General features: G+C 39.3%; 1 protein-coding gene across 2 annotated transcripts in view; it reads left to right on the top strand.

The window, feature by feature from the left end:
- Nucleotides 1–18,856: 18,856 nt before the first annotated feature.
- Nucleotides 18,857–20,639, top strand: part of FRK (fyn related Src family tyrosine kinase) — a 106,058-nt gene continuing 104,275 nt past the window's right edge. For both annotated transcript variants that reach the window (XM_049899393.1, XM_049899383.1), the window contains exon 1: nucleotides 18,857–19,802. In XM_049899393.1, coding sequence (XP_049755350.1) covers nucleotides 19,432–19,802 — 371 coding nt within the window. In that variant the 5' untranslated portion in view covers nucleotides 18,857–19,431. The remainder of the gene's footprint in view (nucleotides 19,803–20,639) is intronic.

The following is a 20,639-nucleotide window of genomic DNA, read 5'->3' as shown; positions in this document are numbered from 1 at the left end:
TGGAGATGTTTCAACAAATGGATAGAGCTCTGGAAGCACTCACTCATTTGTGCCAAAAAATTTGGAAGGCAGCTACCTGGTCAAATGACTGGAAGAGATCCATATTTGTGCCCATTCCAAAGAAAGGTGATCCAATGGAATGTAGAAATTATTAAACAATATCATTAATATCACACACAAGTAAAAATTTGCTGAAGATAATTAAAAAATGGTGGCAGCAGTACAGCAACAGGAAACTGCCAGAAATTCAAGCTGGATTCAAAAGAGGATGTGGAACCAGGGATATCATTGCTGACGTCAGCTGGATTTGGACTGAAAGCAGAGAATACCAGAAGGATGTTTACCTGTGTTTTATTGACTATGCAATGCATTAGGCTGTGTGGATAATAACAAATTATGGATAACATTGCAAAGAATGGGAATCCAGAACACTTAATTGTGCTCATGAGGAAACTGTACAGACCAAGAGGCAGTCATTCAAACAGAACATGGGGATACCGCGTGGTTTAAAATCAGGAAAGTTGTGCGTAAGGGTTCTATCCTCTCACCATACTTCCTCAATCTGTGTGCTGAGCAAATAATCCAGGAAACTGGACTGCATAAAAATGTAGCATCAGGATTAGAGGAAGACTCATCAACAACCTGTTATATGCAAATGACACAACCTTGTTGCTGTAAGGGAAGAAGACCTGAAGCACTTACTGATGAAGATCAAAGACCACAGCCTTCAGGATGGATTACACCTCAATATAAAGAAAACAAAAGTCCTCACAACTAGACCAAAAGCAACATAATGATAAACAGGGAAAATATTGAAGTTGTCAAGGATTTCATTTTACTTGGATCCACAATCAACTAATATGGAAGCAGTATTAAAGAAATCGAAGGCTGTATTGCATTGAGCAGATCTGCTGCAAAAAGACCCCTGTAAAATGTTAAAAAGTAAAGATATCACTTTGAGGACTAAGGTTCACCTGACCAAAGCCATGGTGTTTTCAGTCGTTTCAGATGCCTGTGAAAGCTGGACAATGAGCAAGGAAGACCGAAGAAGAATTGATTCATTTGAATTATGGTGTTGGTGAAGAATATTGAATATACCATGGACTGCCAGAAGAACGAACAGATTTGTCTTGGAAGAAGTACAGCCAGAATGCTCCTTGGAAGGGAGGATGGTGAGAAGACCCTCAACGAGAGGGATTGACACAGTGGCTGCAACAACAGGCTCAAACAGCAACAATTGTGAGGATGGTGCAGGGCTGGGCAGTTTTGTTCTGTTGTACATTGGTTCACTATGAGTTAGAACTGACTCCAAGGCATCTAACAACAAAGTAGCATTTCTGAGAATATTCAAAATGACAATCTTTTACAACTGTCAAAAAATAAATACATTAAATGTTGAAAGGAAGTCCAGTTCAGAGATACTGTATTTTAATTTGTGCCTCATATGTTGTTACAGAGGAAAGTATCAGCCATTTTAACAATTTGATATCTGTGAAACGTCCAATTTAAAACTCATGGTTATTATTGTAAATGTTTCTCTCATTTCTCACAATTCGGCCTACATAACTATTTCCAGCCATAGCTGATATTCTAGTTAAGAAGGTGACGAGCGCTAGTGTGCCTTCTTCCCCCACCAGATGTTGTGCCACATAAGGCTGAAAGCCCTTTCAGACTGTCTTGAGTCATCTATATCTTATAGAATCAATGCTGATGAAGGGCCTGGTTCTTGACAATATGTGTTTAGAAAAATTATTCCCCCAGATTACCCAGAAATTATAAAATTTGTATAATATATTTTAATCAAATTCAAGGAGAAGGATTTATGAAAAAGAATGTCAAATTATTAATTCATAATAGTAGGTATACTTGACAGAGCCTGTGTGATACATTCAAGAGTCCAAAACAGAGAACAGAAGGTTGCTTAGTGAATACAGAATCTGAGAAAGGTAACCTTTAGAATGATTACCTCACCCTTATGTGTTCTAGAATGTGACACTTTCTCACTCTTACCAAAATTCTGTAATGATACCTGATAATTAAAATCAGAGTACATTATAGGAGATACACTGATAAATCATTTTGTTCCACCCTTTAAATATTTCTAACTAGTCACACATGTGCATGTACACACAAGTCTTCTGGAATTGCATAATAGTTGCTTATGACAAATTCGTTATGTTTGCCAACATTCATTTGAAAGAATATATATATATATATGTATTTTTTTTTTTTTTCAGGTAGAATCCTAGTCTTTTGCTGAGCACTCTAATCTTAGCGGCAGATTCCACTCCCCCTTTTCTTGCCTGTTATACTTTTCACAGATATCTAACCTTATCCAGGTTATCAGTATGGGCTAGGTTTTTCTTGTACAAGAAATAACCCTTAAAATTTCCGAGGCCTAAACTCACAAAGGTTCTTTGTTTATTGGGTTACATGTACTTGTGTGGTTAGTGGAGGTTCTGCTCCATGTTTTACTCATCCAGGGATGCAGGCCAATAGGTCCTATTTCATTTGGAACATTGTCATCATGGCAGGGGACGGGAACATGTTTAATTGCATACTTCCTCTTACAGGCTTCTACCTGGAATTGAAACACAGCAGTTTCAATCACATACCATTGGTGAAAGCAAGTCATAAGACTATGCTTATCTTCAAAGGGATAGGGAAATATAATCCTACCATGTTGTTGGAAGAGGAGAACTGGACATACCCTTTGAACAGCAATAATGAATACCACGTCTAATAATTTTGATTAATGTTTTCATTTTTAAAGGGTGGCATTTTCTGGCCCTGCTTTAAAATTCAGAGCTCAATCACTCAGCAAATATTCATTTAAGAGCCGTATTTTTGCAATGTACTATTCCATATTCAGTGGATAATGCAATGAAGAAACAAATATAGATCTAAATACTCATGTATAATATAATATGATAATCCTGTAATGGTATTTTGCATTTCTTCTGTCCCTTAGCATGATGGTTGTTAATTATTTCTATGATTGTTTAATGTTGTCTCTTCCACAGGTTTATAAATTGTACAAAGGACACATTCATTTCTATATACTCAATAGCTAGCACCATATCTGATATTTTAGTATGTGATATTCAATGACTATGTGTTGAATAAATTTCAAAAGAAAAAAACTGCTATGAAAGTCAAAGATGGAGACATTAGTTCCAAACAAATGTATTCCTTATTTAGATCTGCACTTCCCTTTACTCTGACAATGTTTATCTGGTCACATTAATGGTGCCCCCACTTGTCTGTCAGTTTGTCATATGGTAGAGGCTTGCTTGTTGCTGTGATGCTGGTATTCAAATACCAGCAGGGTCCCCAGAGCGAACATATTTCAGCTGAGCTTCCAGACTAAGAGTAGGAAAAAGGACCCAGGGGTCTACTTCTGAAAAGATTCAGTCAGTGAGAACCTTATGAATAGCTGTGGAACAGTGTTTGATATAGTGCCAGAAGATGAGTCCCTCAGGTTGGAAGGCACTCAAAGGACAGGGAAGAGCCCCTTTCTCAAAGTAGGGTCAATCTTAACGACGTGGATGGAGTCAAGCTTTTGGGATCTTCATTTGCTGATGTGGCATGACTCAAAATGAGAAGAAACAGCTGCAAACATCCATTAATAATCAGAATGTGAAACGTTCAAAGTATGAATCTAGGAAAATCTAGTTGTCAAAAATGAAATGGAACACATAACCATTGATATCCTAGGCATTAGTGAGCTGAAATGGACTGATGTTGGCCATTTTGAATTGGACAATCATATGGTCCACTATGTAGAGAATGACAACTTAAAGATGAATGGCATTGCATTCCTTGTCAAAAAGAACATTTCAAGATCTATCCTGAAGTACAACGCTGTTAGTGATAGGATAATGTCCATACACCTACCTACAAGGAGACCAGTTAATACAAATATTATTCAAAGTTACGCACCAACCACTAAGGCCAAAGGTGAAAAAACTGAAGATTTTTACCAACTTCTGTAGCCTGAAATTGATCAAACATGCAATCAGGATGCATTGATAATTACTGGTGATTGGAATGCAAAAGTTGTAAACAAAGAAGAAGGATCAGTAGTTGGCAAAGATGGCCTTGGTGATAGAAACGATGCCAGAGATGGCATGATTGAATTTTGCAAGACCAATGACTTCTTCATTGCAAATACCGTTTTTCACCAACATAAATGGTGACTGTACAGGTGGACCTTGACAGATGGAATATACAGGAATTAAATTGACTACATCTGTGGGAAGAGATGATGGAAAATCTCAATATCATCAGTCAGAAAAAGGCCAGGAGCCAATTGTGAACAGACCATCAATTGCTCATATTCAAGTTCAAGCTGAAACGGACGAAACTTAGAATAAGTCCAAGAGAGCCAAAGTATTACCTTGAGTATAGTCTACCTGAATTTAGAGACCATCTCAAGAATAGATTTGACACATTGAACACTAATGACCAAAGACCAGGAGAGTTGTGTAATGACATCAAGGACGCCATACATGACAGAAGCAAGAGGTCATTAAAAAGACAGGAAAGAAAGAAAAGACCAAAGTGGATGTCAGAAGAGACTCTGAAACTTGCTCTTGAACATCAAGTAGCTAAAGCAAAAGGAAGAAATGATGAAGTAAAAGAGTCAAACAGAAGGTTGCAAATGGCAACTCGAGAAGAAAAAGTATTATAATGACGTGTAAAACCTGGAGATGTAAGACCAAAAGGGAAGAACATGCTCCTCATATCTCAAACTGAACAACTGAGGAAAAAATTCAAGCCTCGCATTGCAATATTGAAGGATTTTATGGGGAATATATTAAACGACTCAGGGAGCATCAAAAGAAGATGGAAGGAATGCAGATTCACTGTGCCAAAAAGAATTGGTTGACGTTCAGTCATTTCAGGAGGTCATATGAGCGGGAACCAATGATATTGAAGGGAGAAGTCCAAGCTGCACTGAAGGCATTGGCGACAAACAAGGCTTCAGGAATTGATGGAATACAAGTTGAGATGTTGCAATAAAGGGATGCAGCCATGGAAGTGCTCACTCTTCTATGCCAAGAAATTTGGAAGATAGCTACCTGGTCGACTGACTGGAAGAGATCTATATTTATGCCTATTCCCAAGAAAGGTGATCCCACCAGGTGCAGAAATTATTGAAAAACATCATTAATATCACCAGTAAAATTTTACTGGAGATCATTCAAAAGCTACTGCAGCAGTGTACTGACAGGGAACTGCCAGAAATTCAAGCCGAATTCAGAAGAGGATGCAGAACCAGAGATATCATTGCTGATGTCAGATGGATCATAGCTGAAAGCAGACAATACCAAAAAGATGTTTATGTGTGTTTTATTGATTATGCAAAGGCATTCTATTCCGTGGGTCATAACAAATTATGGATAACATTGTGAAGAATGGGAATTCCAGAACACTTAATTGTGCTTATAAGGAACCTTTACATAGGTCAAGAGGCAGTCTTTGGAAAAGAACAATGAGATACTTTGTGGTTTAAAGTCAGGAAAGGTGTGGTCAGGGTTGTATCCTTTCACCGTACTTATCTGTATGCTGAGCAAATAATCCGAGAAGCTGGACTGTATGAAGAAGAACAGGGCATCAGGATTGGAGGAAGACTCTTTAACAATCTGTGATATGCAGATGACACAGCCTTGCTTGCTGAAAGTGAAGAGAACTTGAACACTTACTGACAAAGATCAAAGACCACGGCCTTCAGTAGGGATTATACCTCAACATAAAGAAAACAAAAATCCTCAACATTGGACCAATAAGTAACATCATGATAAACGGGGAAAAGATTGAAGTTGTCAAGGATTTCATTTTACTTGGATCCACAATCAACACTCATGGAAGCAGCAGTGAAGAAATCAAAAGACACATTGCATTCGGCAAATATGCTGCAAAAGACCTGTTTCAAGTGTTGAAAAGGAAGGATGTCACCTTGAAGACTATGGTGAGCTTGACTCAGGTCATGGTGTTTTCGGTCACCTCCTATGCATATGAAAGCTGGATGATGAATAAAGAACACTGAAGAAGAACTGACACCTTTGAACCGTGGTGTTGGAGAAGAATGTTGAATATACCATGGACTGCCAAAAGTGTGAACAAGTCTGTCTTGGAAGAAGTGCAACCAGAAAGCTCCTTAGAAGCAAGGATGGTGAGACTACATCTCACATACTTTGGACGTGTTGTCAGGAGGGATCAGTCCCTGGAGAAGGACATCTTGGTAAAGAAGAGGGTCAACGAAAAAGAGGAAGACCCTCAATGAGATGGACTGACATAGTGGCTACAACAATGGGCTTAACCATAACAATGATTGCGAGAAAGGAAGGCACAGGACTGGGCAGTGTTTTGTTTTGTTGTACATAGAGTCGCTATGAGCCGGAATCAACTTAAGGGCACCTAACAATAACAACAACAACATTTATGGTGCAGTGTTTTTAAGTGCTCAGCTGCTAACCGAAAGGTCAGCAGCTCGAACCCACTAGCTGCTCTGCAGGAGAAAGATGCTGCAGTCTGTTTCTGTAAAGATTTACAGCCTTAGAAATCCTATGGGGCAGTTCTACTATGTCCTATAGGGTTGCGGTTAGTTGGAATCGACTCTACAGCAATGGATTTTTTTGTGCATGTGTGCTTGTTTTATTTGTTTTTGTATTTCTTATGCAGTAACCCAGCGCCTGACATATTTGAGGAGCTCAGTAAATATTTGTTGACTCACTGTAACAAAGGAGGTAAGCCCCTGTTGTTGTGTACCATCGAGTTGATTCTGACTCATAGCAACCCTATATGACAGTGTAGAACTGCTCCAGAGGGTTTCCTAGATTGTAATCTTTACAGGAGTAGATCTCCAGGTCTTTTCTCCCACAGAGTGGCTGGTCAGTTAGAACCACCAGCTTTTCAGTTTGCAGTCAAGTGTTTAACCACTGTGCCACCAGGGCTTCTTAGGACTATTGAAGTAGTTGTTGATAGCTTCTTTCAACTGGTCCATCAATAACATATGGTTTAATCTTCTAAAGTATGAGAGTTACAAACGATTGCTTCTGATAGACTGCCAAATGAATGTTTTTGTAATTGGACAAAATTCTGATTGAGCCTGACACTAGCTGGGCAATGGAATTTTAGCAGATGACCTCCTAGGGTTGGATTGAGCCTCTGCTGGCAGCCAAAGTGGAGAATGCTGAGAAGAAAGTTTTTATATTCAATATGTTCAGGGCTGGATTTGTTGAATGGATTTGTACCTCAATTCATATATACTCTTTTAAACTTCAATATTCTGATATTAATCGAGAGTCCTGTAAAAATGTATACGCTAAATCATACTGTGATGAATACACCTTTATGAAGATGAGAATAACACACAGATTATAGGCTTTTTGTGCTAAAGTGGAGCAATATGCATTTTATATCATCATGTACACCCCATTGTGATTGTGACTCATAGCGACTCTATAGGACAGAGTAGAACTGCCACATAGGGTTTCCAAGGAGCAGCTGGTGAATTTGAATTGCTGATCTTTTGGTTAGCAGCTGAGCTCTTTAACCATTGTGCCACCAAGGCTCCATTATATACACAGGGGACAATATTTGACCTATAGTCTAACTTTGTGGTCGCCAAGAGTCGGAAACGACTCGATGGCACTAGTTTTTTTTTTTTTTTTAGTCTAACTTAGAGGAAAAACAAACCACCTTCTAACAGGCTTTTATTGTATACTGAACATGTTTACTTTGATGATCCTAGAGAACATTGGGTCCCTGAGATTTGGTTATGTTTCCAAAATGACCACCCCCTTCTTTCCAGGGCCATGACACTGATTACAAGCCTGTATGTTATGCTGCCACGCACAACTATATTCAGTATACTGTTTGACAGGAGGTTTTCAGTATCAACATAACTAAAATATCATTATTATGAGCTTAGCTATCAAAATACCAAGCACTTTAAAATCATCTATCCATCCTTAAAAGTCTTTTATTTTTTTCTTACATTATTTTTGAAAGGTTTTTAGATGTATTTATCTGAAGTTAACAAAAATCTGTCTTTAACTTTGAATTTAAACAGTAGGAATTTATGGGGGTAATATGATTTGTATTTCTTTTAAATCAAGGAACGCAAATGAAAATAAGTGCTTAAAAACATGAAAGCGATTAAACAATAACCGTTAAAGCTTGGATATGGTTACTTACGAAACGCTGGTGGTGTAGTGGTTAAGTGCTACAGCTGCTAACCAAAGGGTCAGCAGTTTGAATCTGACAGGCGCTCCTTGGAAACTCTATGGGGCAGTTCTACTCTGTCCTATAGGGTCTCTATGAGTTGGAATCAACTCGACGGCACTGGGTTTGGCTTTGGTTATGGTTACTTAGAGATAATCCAATATCAAAATAAAGAAGACCAAATATACTACTTATTTATCAAGAGACAAAAAAAAAAAAAAAAAGCCTCACCAGACAAGAAATTCTTGAAGCTCTGCCCAATCACTTGGCATGGGCATTGGGAAATTCTAAATCTGGGAAGGTTTGTACAAGAATATTTTTAAAATTTGTTTCTAATAAAAACATATGTATAAGTAAGAACTGGTACATTTTTCTTGTTAATGATCACAATTTTTACAACTTGGGGTGATCAAAATAAAACCTATTATATTTCTTTTAATTGGAAAACACCAATTTGATATATAGCGATTTTATTTTTCTCCCTTGTGTTAGGATTTTGTTAGTACTACCTGACGCACTGGGTGTTTTTTTTTAATTGAGATTTTGCAGAATGTATTATAAAAGCAGCATTATAAGAAAGAGAAGCCTTTGTTTCAGGTGCTATGACTTGAAGACATCATTAGAAGGATACAAAAGAATTAGGCATTAGCAAAATATAAGTCTAGACTAGGAGTCCAACGTTTTAGTCCTGATTCTAACATTACCCACTTTTGGGGCCTTAGATAGGGCTACATTCAGCACCAAATTTCTCCTTGGCGACATCCTTTTCTTCTTGCACTCCTGACTTCTCTACCCCATTCATAGTGTAGTCAATAAAACACAGGTAAACATCTTTCTGGCATTCTCTGCTTTCGGCTAGAATCCATCTGACATCAGCAATGATATCCCCAGTTCTACATCCTCTTCTGAATCCAGCTTGAATTTCTGGCAGTTCCCTGTCAATGTACTGCTGCAGCCGCTTTTGAATGACCTTCAGCAAAATTTTATTTGTGTGTGAAAATTAACGATATTGTTAAATATTTTCCACATTCTGTTGGATCACCTTTCTTTGGAATAGGCATAAATATGGATATCTTCCAGCCGGTTGGCTAGGTAGCTGTCTTCCAAATTTTTTGGCATAGATGAGTGAGCACTTCCTGTACTGCCTCCATTTGTTGAAACATTTCCATTGGTATCCCATCAATTCTTGGAGCCTTGTTTTTCATCAATGCCTTCATACACAGGAATACAAGAAGTCAGATCAACTACATCTGTGGAAAGAGATGATGGAAAAGCTCAACATCATCAGTCAGATCAAGGCCAGGGTCCAAGTGTGGAACGGACCAGTAATTGTACATATGTAAGTTCAAGTTGAAGCTGAAGAAAATTAGAGCAATTCCATGAGAGCCAAAGTATGACCTTGAGTATATCCTACCTGAATTTAGGACCATCTCAAGAGTAGATCTGATGCATTGAACACTAAAGACCGAAGATCAGACGAGTTGCGAAATGACATTAAGGACATCATGCATGAAAAAAGCTAGAGATGATTACAAATTGGGGAAGAAAGAAAGACCAAAATGGATGTCAGAAGAGACTCTGAAACTTGCTATTGAATGTAGAATAGCTAAAGCAAATGGAAGAAATGATGAAGTAAAAGAGCTGAACAGAATGTTTCAAAGGGCAGCTCAAGAAGTATGTATATAATATCTATTTTGTGTTGAAGTTTCTGGGTGGTGCTAATGGTTTAATATGCATTGGTGCCAACTGACAGGTTGGAAGTTTGAGTCCACCTACCCTAGAAGAAAGTTCTTGTGATCTACTTCTGAAAAATCAGCCACTGAAAACCCTGTGGAGTGGAGCTCTACTCTGACACACGGGGTCACCATGAGCCAGATTTTATGACAACTTTTTTTTTCCCCATGGGCTAGGCATTGTGCTAAACATAGGGAACAAAAGAAGGCTACAGTAAGCATGTAAGTAGGTTAAAAATCAGTTGATGATGGAGGCATGACATAAGTCATCACATGGGTTGTGATAGAAGTAGGCATGGGGTATTGCTGTGGAGGGGCATGTTGAGGGTGAAGTGAATTTTACCTAATAAAGAGGTTAGGAAAGAATTAATAAAGAAACGCTTATTCTGACTTAAAAAATGAGCAAGTACCTGTATTTACCTGACAAATAAGTTAAAGTGTAGTAAGGGTAGGAATGGAGAGAGGAGTTGGGAGAAGCTATACCAGGCAAAAGTGGAGGCTTGAGCAAAGACCCACAAGTGTGAAGCAGCAAGGCACATTTGGGGACTTTGAGACTTAATGGGCCCAGAGCAAGAGTTTGGAAGAAGACTAGATGAGGTGGAGATTTTATTTGTATTATTTTTATGGCAGCCTAGCATGTAATTCTCTTTTCCATGTATGAGGAAACTGCTGCTGTGTGATTCTTGGGAAGGCAGAATCCCATCTTTCTCTATGAAAGATCTCTCTGAACTCCTGCAAGTGGAATCTGGACAAGACTCTCTAGAGGGACAATGGCATCTAGTACCCAGTGATGGAGCTGGTAGTGGAGCTGGTGACAGTGTCCAGTGTCCCTTGATGATGTTAGTTCCTCATTAACCTGTTGTTCTTGTGGCAAGACTTTGACTGTGGTTCTCTGACTTTTAGAATTTATGTTGATTCTGCGAACTACTTTAATTATTTAGTATATCCATTTTCGGTGTAAGTTAGCCAGAGTTGGTTTCTTAGTTTGCCCAAGAAGCTTGACTGGTATAAAATAGAAGAGACTGGAAGTAGGCAGGAGTGAGATGATTGGGGAGGGGGTCTTATATAATATACTACCTATGACCTTTATCCTCAGGGCAATGAGAAGCCATTGAAGATTTTTTTTTTAATTAACCTTTTAATTTTGAGATAGTTGTAGAAATGCATGCAGTTGATAGAAATAATACAGAGAGATCTGTGTAACCTTTACCCAGCTTCTCATTGTGGTAATGTCTAAGGACTATAGTATAATACCACCACCAGTGTATTGACATAGATACAGTTAAGATACAGAACAATTACATCAGTACAATAAACCTTCCTGTTTCCCTTTTATAGCCACATTCTCTTCCCTCCCACCCTCAGCTCCTCTTAATCTTTGGCAGCCACTAATGGATTCTTCATTTTATAATCTTGTCATGCCAAGAATGTTATGTAAATGGAATCATATTGTATGTAATTTTCTGGAATAGTTTTTTTTCCATCAGTATAAATCCCTGGAGATTTATCCAAGTTGTTCATGTATCAATAATTTGTTCCCTTTTATTGCTGAATAGTATTTCATAGTATGGATGTATAATAGTTTGTTTAACTCCTTTGAAAGACATCTGACTTGATTCCAGTTTTTGGTTATTGTGAATTAGCTGCTATAAACATATGTCTACAGGGATTTATTGTGAACAAATGGGATAAATGACCAAGAGTGCAGTTGCTGAGTCATGTGATGTTGATTTTATTACAAAGTACCATTTTACATTCCCATCGGCAATGTATGTGCAATCCAGTTTCTTCACATTCTTGCCATTCCCATTTGGCACTGTCATTATTTTTAATTTTATCTATCCTGATAGGTGTGTAGTGATACCTTATTGTAGTTTTAATATTCATTTCCTTGATGGCTAATGAGATTGAATATCTTTTCATGTGCCCATTTGCCAGGTGTTTCTTCATGTCTTTTTCCCATTTTCAAGTTGGATTATTTTTTACAGTTGAGTTTTGAGAGTTCTCTACATATATCTAAACTAGTCCTTTGTTTGACATGTGGTTTGCAAATATTTCCTCCAAGTCTGTAGCTTGTCTTTTCATCCTCTTAACAGCAGAGCAAGTTTTAAATGTTAATGAAGTTTAAATTGATCAATTTTTCCTTTTACGAATCATGCTTTTTTTGGGGGGGGTCATGCTTTTGGTGTCAGTTCTAAGAACTCTTTGCCTAGTCCTAGGTTCCTAAAGTGTTCTCCAATAATTTTTTAAAAAAGTTTTATAGTTTTACATTTTTACAGTCAAGTCTATGATTCATTTTGAGTCAATATTTGTATAAGATGAAAACCATAGGTGGAGGTTAATTTTTTTTTTTTTGCCTGTGGATGTCCAGTTGCTCCAGGACCATTGTTGAAAAGGCTATCTTTCCTCCATTGAATTGCTTTTTCACTTTTCGAAATCAGTTAGGCATATTTCTGTGTATCTATTTCTGAGTTTTTTATTCTGTTCCTTGGTCTATACGTATATTACTGTAACAATTCCATACAGTCTTGATTACTGCAGCTATATAATGGATCTTGAAGTCAGGTAGACTGATTCCTCCTACTTCATTCTTCTGTTCATCGAAGGGTTTTTACAGGGGTGCACTGTAATCTGATTTATACTCTAGTAAGGTCACTCTGGACTTTCTGGGTGACTCAAAAGTTAATGCACTCAGCTGCTAACCAAAAGTTTGATGATTTGAGTCCATCCAGAGGTGCCTCAGAAGAAAGGCCTGGTGATCTATTTTTTAAAAAAAATTGGCTTTTGAAACCCTATGGAGCACAGTTCTACTCTGATACACATGGGGCTGCCATGAGTCAGAGTCGACTCAGTGGCAACTGATTAAAATCACTCTGGCTACAAAGTTGCAGATGGTTAGTAGAGCATGGGAATAGAGTGACAGGATCACCAGATTAGAGATTATTAAAAAGTTGAAAGAGCCAAAGAGTTAAGACAGCATCAGTTGGGGTGTAGAGAAAGGAGATGAAAAGAACAGATGTTAAGCAATTTGAATTCATAGGATGTAGTCAAAAAAAAAAAAATTTTTTTTTTTTTTTAGTCCGTAATCAGCTCTGGGGGTAAGGAAAAAAGAAAAAAAAAGTTTAGCATGCTTTCTACAGTTCTAGCTTTGACTTGATTTTGTCTTCAGCAGCGAATACTTAAGAATGAATGGTTTTGAAAGAAACATAATGAATGCTATTTTGGACCTATTGAATTTGGAATTAAGGTGCCTGTGGGATATTCTGGGAAGTCATTTCCAGGAGGCAATGGCTACATAGGTCAGGATCTCAGCAGATCAGTCTGGGATGAAGGTGGAGGTTTGGGTGTTATCAGCAACTGGATGCAGAGGCCATGACCACCCGGTGGAGTGTATAGAGAAAGAGAAGAAACCAGCCGGGGCAGAGCCCAAAAAAACTAAAGCCTGTTGTGGTTGAGCTGATTCCAATTCATAGCGACCCTACAGGACAAATTTGAACTGCCAAATAGGGTTTCCAAGGAGTGGATAGTGGATTCAAACTACTGACTTTTTGGTTAGCAGCCAAGCTCTTAACCACTGGCAAGAGCAGAGCCCAGTTAACAACAACTCTGAGGGAGAGGTAGAGGAAGACTGACTTGCAAGATACTGAGAGGACTGTTAGATGAAGGAGAAAATAAGTGAGCAGCATTGTGGAAGCATTAGAACTCTCTTTGTCAGAGTGAAGAGAGGTCAAGTGGAATGAAGACAGAAAAGAAGTCATTTGATTTGGCAAATGGTGGGGCATTGGTGACATCAGGTGGATCAGCTTCAGCGATGTGGTGTGAGAGGGAGCCAAATTGCAGTTTATGAGTGGAAAAGGAAGAGAAAAATGGCAAAGAGGAAATATTCACTATTCTTCTGAGAAGTGTGGCTGAAGAAAGGAGAGAGACAGGATGGTGGCTACCGTGGTATAAAGGATTTAAAAAAAATCATTTTATTTTCCTCTTCTTTCCTTTCCCTTTCTTTTCTTTTCAATGCTTGAGAGTCTTGCACTTGATCATAGGCTTTGAGGAAGGTGCTTATAGAGGGGGCTTAACTGATAGAATCAGGTATCCAAAGACTTTGAAAGGAATACATATCATCAAGAGCAAGGGCACAACATTTAACCTTTAACAGGAGAATGAAAACTTTTTCTGTTATTGAAGGCATATCAGTTAGGACTAGTTTTAGCTGCATATTTAAAAAATGAAAATAATGATTGTTTACATTGATAGGTTTTTTCCCATATTATGAACAAGTCTGAAGGTATGTACTCCTGAACAAGAGGGACACAGCTTCCTTTTATCTTTTTGTTCTTTCCATTCTTAAGGTCACCTCTTTTGGAGGTCCAGCCATCTCAACTGAGTTCCAAGGAGGAGGAAAGAGAAAAGAGGGAAGGATAAAAGAGTTCATCTCCTACCTGAGTTGACTGCCTTTAAGGGATTTTCCTGGAAACCCCATTCAGTGACTTCTGCTTATATTTCATTGGCCACTTCTAGCCATAAAAAGGCTGAGAAAATTAAGGTTCTACTAGTAGAGAAGAAAAAATGGATATTGGATAGGCATGAAGAAGTTTTGTCCCAGGAGGAAAAAAAAAAAACTACAAGTATTTGCAGATGTAGACACATTTTTTGATGCAAGAGAAGGAAAGTGAATTAGTTTATGTCAAATAGATTTAGGATATCTGTTAATTTATATGACAAGGGCATCAAAGAAAGGGGGTATCCACTGAGACCCTGAAAAGAATGGTAGAGATTTAGAATAATGTTATGAGAAAGTGAAGAGAACAGCAGCTGACTAGACTGGCATACAAAAGGATGTTGAGCACTACCAGGGGCCTAGCAGGGATTGAAGATCGTTAATTTTTCCAGGTACAAAACTGAATAACTGTGAGGTTTCCTCTAGTGGTATTCAGAAAATCAGATGTAGGAGCATGGTTAAATTAATTTAATACTGAAGGAGGAGAGAAAAATTCAAGGAAGAAAGAAATTGTTTTTGTCTGGAATGATCAAAGACGGCCTAAAGAAGATGTAGAATTTCTATCCAGACCTTGAAATATGGGCAGAAATCCATAGGGAAGAGAAAGAATGGGAATAGGTAAGGCATATGGAAGACTCAGTAGACCAACTTGGCTGAATGGAGGGCTAACGTAAGGCAGTAATGGATGGTGATGTTGAAAGGGTACACCCGATAAAGACTGGTTAAGATACACATTCTTTAGCCTTGAATTTCAAACCGTATCTTTCAGGCAATGAAGATCTATTAAAGGTTATTGTATAGCAGAGGGATTTAAGATTAATGTGGTGGCAATTTGCCATAAGCATGGGAGGGAGCTTGGCTGCAGGTTGAGACTGGCTCAGAGGGCTGGCAAAATAACCCAAGAATCAGCAAACAATAAATATAAATATAGAACAATAAATAAGAGAGCAAATAAATAAATAAAAGACAGAAAGGCAATAGGCAGAAAGTTATTCTCCCTTCTGTGCTTTCTTAGCCTTTTTTCACATATCACCACTGTAGAACTTTCACTCTCAATCATGAATATTTGCATAAGTGCTTACCTCACCCCAGTTGCTTATTTATCTATTCATTCATTCAACACATACTTACTGAGTATGTATTACAGACATACTAGACATCGTACAAGGCACTGAAGACTCAGAGTAGGAAATTTTATTCTTTCAGGGAAAGCAAACAAGTAAGGGAACCAAGTGGAGCTCAACAAATGACCAAAGAGTTGTGTGCCAAGTTCTAGGGGTACAGAACATGGGCTTCTAATCTGGGATGGCAGAGAAGGTGATGCTTGAACCCAGCCTGGAAGAATCACAAGAAAGCAATCGGGAGCAGGTGGAAGAAGATGCAAAGAAGCAGCGAAAAGAAGGCTGCACCTTTGCATTCCTGGGAGCGGCCAGTTGTTCAGTGAACCTGCATCACAGGACACGTGCTGGCTGGCGTGAAGGGATGTGAATTGAAGAATTTGGTGGTTCTTATGTGCCACGCTAAAGAGTTTAAGTTTTATTTCAAATGTGTTGGGGGCTCCTGAAGGATTTTAAATAGAAGAATGACATGGTTAATTTTTTTTTTTTTTTGAGTCAGTGAAACTGAGGAGTTACAATCTCAGGCCCTGCAGTCCAATTGAGACCAGAGTGTGATTCATGATTTAGCTAGTTGGTGGCTGTGTTATCTTCAGCAAATTACTAACCTCTCTGAGCCTCAGTTCTTCTGTAAAATTTAAGGGGGGAAAAACTACCTTCCTCATAGGTATTTTTGGTTTTCATTTTGTAAGAATTAAATGATGTGTAACTTGTAAAATCCTTAGCACAGTGCTTGGCCATAGAAAGCCTTCAAAAATTGCTTACTACCCTTACTAGTATTAATATCACATTAGTCATTGTTACTATTATAAAAACTGCTCTAGGAGCAACATGCAAGATGAATCAGAGAAGAGGAGAGGCTAGAGGGAGGGTGACCAGTTATGAGGCCTCTAGAATAATTTAGGAAAAATATTCATCTATTTTCTGTCTAATAACCAGCTGTCATTCAGGGGTAAAAAAAAAAAAAAGTTTGTAGAATAAATGAAAAGGAAGACTGAGCAGAATTTAGTGATTGATTAGCTCAAAGGAACTAGGGAGGGAGTATAAGATGACTGCAAGGCTTCAAGCTTGGGTGACTGGAGGATTCTGGTACTACTGTCAACAGAAGGAAATTCTTTCTTTCCCAATCCCTTGGCTCTGCTTTCTCAGGCCATTGCTTGCCTGACATCTTTGGATGGTCGGCGCTTTTTCAATTTCCTTCACTTGTTCACTGACTGTGCCGTGCAGGTCTGCCTCTTTGTCCCTTTCCAGAATGCCTTGTCATAACAAGAGTGAAAGCCTATTTCAATTTAGAACCTTCAAAATTTTGAAGTCTCAAACCCTACTTGCCAACTGGTTTTGATGACTTCTCTCCAAATCATATTTCGTTTATAGATAAAGTAGGTATCTCAGGAAAGACATCAGCACCTCTCCTTCTGCTTAGGGGCATTAATAGAATCTTATGCTTTTACAATTAATATTATGTTTTCTGGCATAATTATGAGCCCTGGTGGTGCAGTGGTTAAGAGCTCGGCTGCTAACCAAAAGGTCAGCAGTTCGAATCTACCAGCCACTCCTTGGAAACCTATGGGGCAGTTCTACTCTGCTGTAGGGTCGTTATGAGTTGAAATTGACTGGATAGCAATGGGTTTGTTCTGGTTTCTTATGTCTGTAATATGGAATTAAATATACATTTTATCCTAGGTCCCATAGCATAAATTAAACAAACAAACAAACAAACAAAAAAACACCTGGCTCAGCTTTTGGCTTTTCTATTCCTGGCAAATCTTTACTTCTACTCTGACTCTGAAGACAATTGGAGAAACCTAGAAGTGTGATGCGAGAACTTGTTCTAGCCAAATGGTCTGTCCACTGTGAGTGCCTGATTTTAACACAAGCTAATAGCATGTGGGAAGTCCCTGGGTGATACAAGTGGTTTGCACTTGACTACTAACCTAAAAGTTGGCAGCCTGAACCCAGCTAGAAGCACCATGGAATTTTATCTGCTTCTGTAAGGTTACAGCCAAGAAAACACTATGGAACAGTTCTACTCTGTAACACATGAGTTGCCATGAGTCAAAATTGACTTAACAGCAGCAACAGATAATAGCAGGTAGGGCTAAGCCATAGTTCTCTGTTTTATTTCTTTTCTTCATCTTCCCCTCCTCCCCTTTCTTTTGAGTTTGGATTATTCTGGCAACTAGAATGCCTTGTAGTTTGACAAAAAACAGGATTTTTGAGCTTGTTCTGGGGCTAGGTTAGCAAGGTTCAAGGCTTCGCCAACATTTCAAGAGATTGTTTTTAAGAAATAAATTTTTTAATAAATGTCTTATGGAAAACAAGTCATAAGCATTTTTTGCAGTGCTCTCTAGTAGTGGGAACCGAGTGCCTTGATCTCTCTAAACGTATTGCCCAGGTGCTGTTGTCATCCAGGCACGCAATTGTGAGACAGCTGCCCTGAGCTAGGGAGGGATAGTGAAGGAAAATCAACCGCCTGGGTAGGATTAGCTGTCCTGCTCTCTCTTTCATTAGTTGCTGAGCTCTGGCCAACAAAGATAGTAAGGACTGGTACAGACCTGGAGCCCTGGTAGTACAGTGGTTAAGAGATGGGTTGCTAATCAAAAGGCTGGCAGTTTGAGTTCACCACCGCTCCTTGGCACCCTGTGGGGGAGTTCTGCTCTGCGCTATAAGGTTGCTATGAGTTGGAATCAACTCGACAGTGACATGCTTTTTTTTTTTTTTTTTGGTACAGACCTGGAGGTCAAAGTTTAACAGAAAGAGCTTTCACAGCAGCACACACACAGCTGGTCTTCTGTTCTTTCTTTCCAGTGGTCATCGAATTAAATGTCTCTGTGGGAAAAAGCTGTGGTTCAGGTTCTCAGAGTTTTAGTCAGCTTCTCTCTTACTTTTCCAGACTGCGAATATACTTTAAGGCTATTAAAAACATTTGCAGTGATGAAAAAAGAAGAAAAAAGGGCAGGGACTCAATGATCCCACCCCAACTTCCCTTTGTCCAGTGACAACTGCCTAATCACTTTAATGTGCTGTCTTGTTTCCCCTAGCAGTGGCAAAACAATCTTTGTAGGGGAAAAATAAATAAACCACTACCTTGCATTTTTGACTGGGGAATACAGCTACCTCGAGTGAGCCTGTTTCTCCAGGGTGATTTTGGCAATTGCTTTAAGTTTGGCTCCCTGGTGAGGGCGTTGTTCTATCTTGGATGTGGGTGAAGGGAGGGACAGAGAGGTCGGGAATCCCATTTAGATCACAGCCAAAAACAAACCAGGAAGTAAGGCGAAATTATTGCCGTCTGTACATAGCTCAGGATGTTAAAAGCAATAGCCTGGGCTGGTTGGTTATTCATTAGCAAAAAGGAAAGAGCAGTGGGGGTCAAGACTGGTCAAACTACAGGAACAGGCTTGAAGCAGGGAGACAGCCCCTGGCAAAGGCAAGGCGTGGAGATTTTACCTGGACTCACTGTCTTTCCCTTCTTCACTTTTCCTTGGGACAAAGGCAAGATGACTCTTTCCTGTTCTCAGACATTTGTCAAGATAAAGCCTTCTTAATTTTATTTTGTTTTTGTTGTGGCATTCTTAGGCAGACAAGAAGAAAAGACACCTACCTTCCCACGGAGCAGCTGCCTTGCTCCTCCTCGCTTTGGCTCTGGGGCAGCAGCTACCACCTCAGGAAGAAAGCAAGGTTCACTGCAGCCAGACCTGCCAGATTGTTTTGAAACAGGGTTTTTGCACACTCTCCAAAGCATGGTGAGTTGGTGCTGATTTCCAAGTCGCCTGGTGGAGGGCAAGAAAGTGGATCTGCAGAGACAAAGAGGAGAGGGAGAAGCCTCTCTCTCTTCCTCCCCACCAGGTAGAGCACCATGGGCAACGTCTGTCTGAGGCTCTGGGCATACTTGCAGCCCTGTCTGCCCTGCTTATTCCAGGAGGTAGTCAAGCCGGTGGTGATTGAGAATCCAGGAGCCCGTTGCTCCCCTGATGCTCCCCGGCCACAGAAGAACGAGCCTCAGAGAAGCCATGGCCACTACTTTGTGGCTCTGTTTGATTACCAGGCTCGGACAGCAGAGGACCTGAGCTTCCACGCAGGGGACAAGCTCCAAATCCTGGACAGTTCCCACGAGGGTTGGTGGTTTGCCAGACACTTGGAGAAAAGGGGAGACGGCTCTGGCCAGCAACTCCAGGGCTATATTCCTTCTAACTATGTCGCTGAGGACAGAAGCATAGAGGCAGAGCCGTGAGTAGTACAAACCCAAACTTTATTTTCCCACTCTCAGAAGACCGGGTAATGAGTTTTCCTCCCTACCTATCCACAACCCCCGAATTTCCAGAGAGCTGCCCAGAAAGTATGAGGAAGTCCTGGCAAGAACCTACTAATTGAAATACACCTCCCCCACCCAGTGAGAGTGAACTTGGCTGATAGTTGTTGTTGAAAGAACTTGTATTACAGAATGTATACCCACAGGCCCTGGGTGCATTTTCATCAATATAAACAAATGGTGCACTTAATACTTTACCTTTCCTTTGGCTATAAAACCACTCACACTTCACTTTAACGATAGTAAATCATAGGACTTCCCTAAACCACAGTTTCAGATCGAAAGTCCAGCTCTTCCTATTTATTTTTTTTAACCTTTGAAGCACTCCCCTAACTCTAATCCTAATCCTTTTTCATTCTGACAGCACACACGGGGCTAACTAACACAAAAGATAACATTTAGAGCAGAACAGTTTTTACTTACATTTTCCCCAGTGAAATCACGTGTAGGCATTTTTCCTTTGAATTCCAGACCTTGAGTTACGCTACCCAACTTAAAATATCTTTCAGTTTTTACTAGCATTGGAAACTGGCCAGACATTTACTTAAGTTTTAACAAAAAAAATAGTAAAAACAATGATCATTTCCTCAGAAGAGAAGATAAAGACTCTGTATTTGAATGAATTCTATGAATTATAGTGGAACAAAAGGGGAAAATTTTGTGTGTTTATTCATCCTACTCATTCATTCATCCATGCAAGTGCCAGGCACAGTAGTAGGCATGGTGTGTGTGGGGTAAGGATAGAGGGACTGACA

The sequence above is a fragment of the Elephas maximus genome, chromosome 1 (assembly GCF_024166365.1).
Source record: "Elephas maximus indicus isolate mEleMax1 chromosome 1, mEleMax1 primary haplotype, whole genome shotgun sequence".
Taxonomy (NCBI): domain Eukaryota; kingdom Metazoa; phylum Chordata; class Mammalia; order Proboscidea; family Elephantidae; genus Elephas; species Elephas maximus.
Note: the sequence above shows the minus strand (reverse complement) of the source record. Positions and strands in the feature narration are given on the sequence as shown.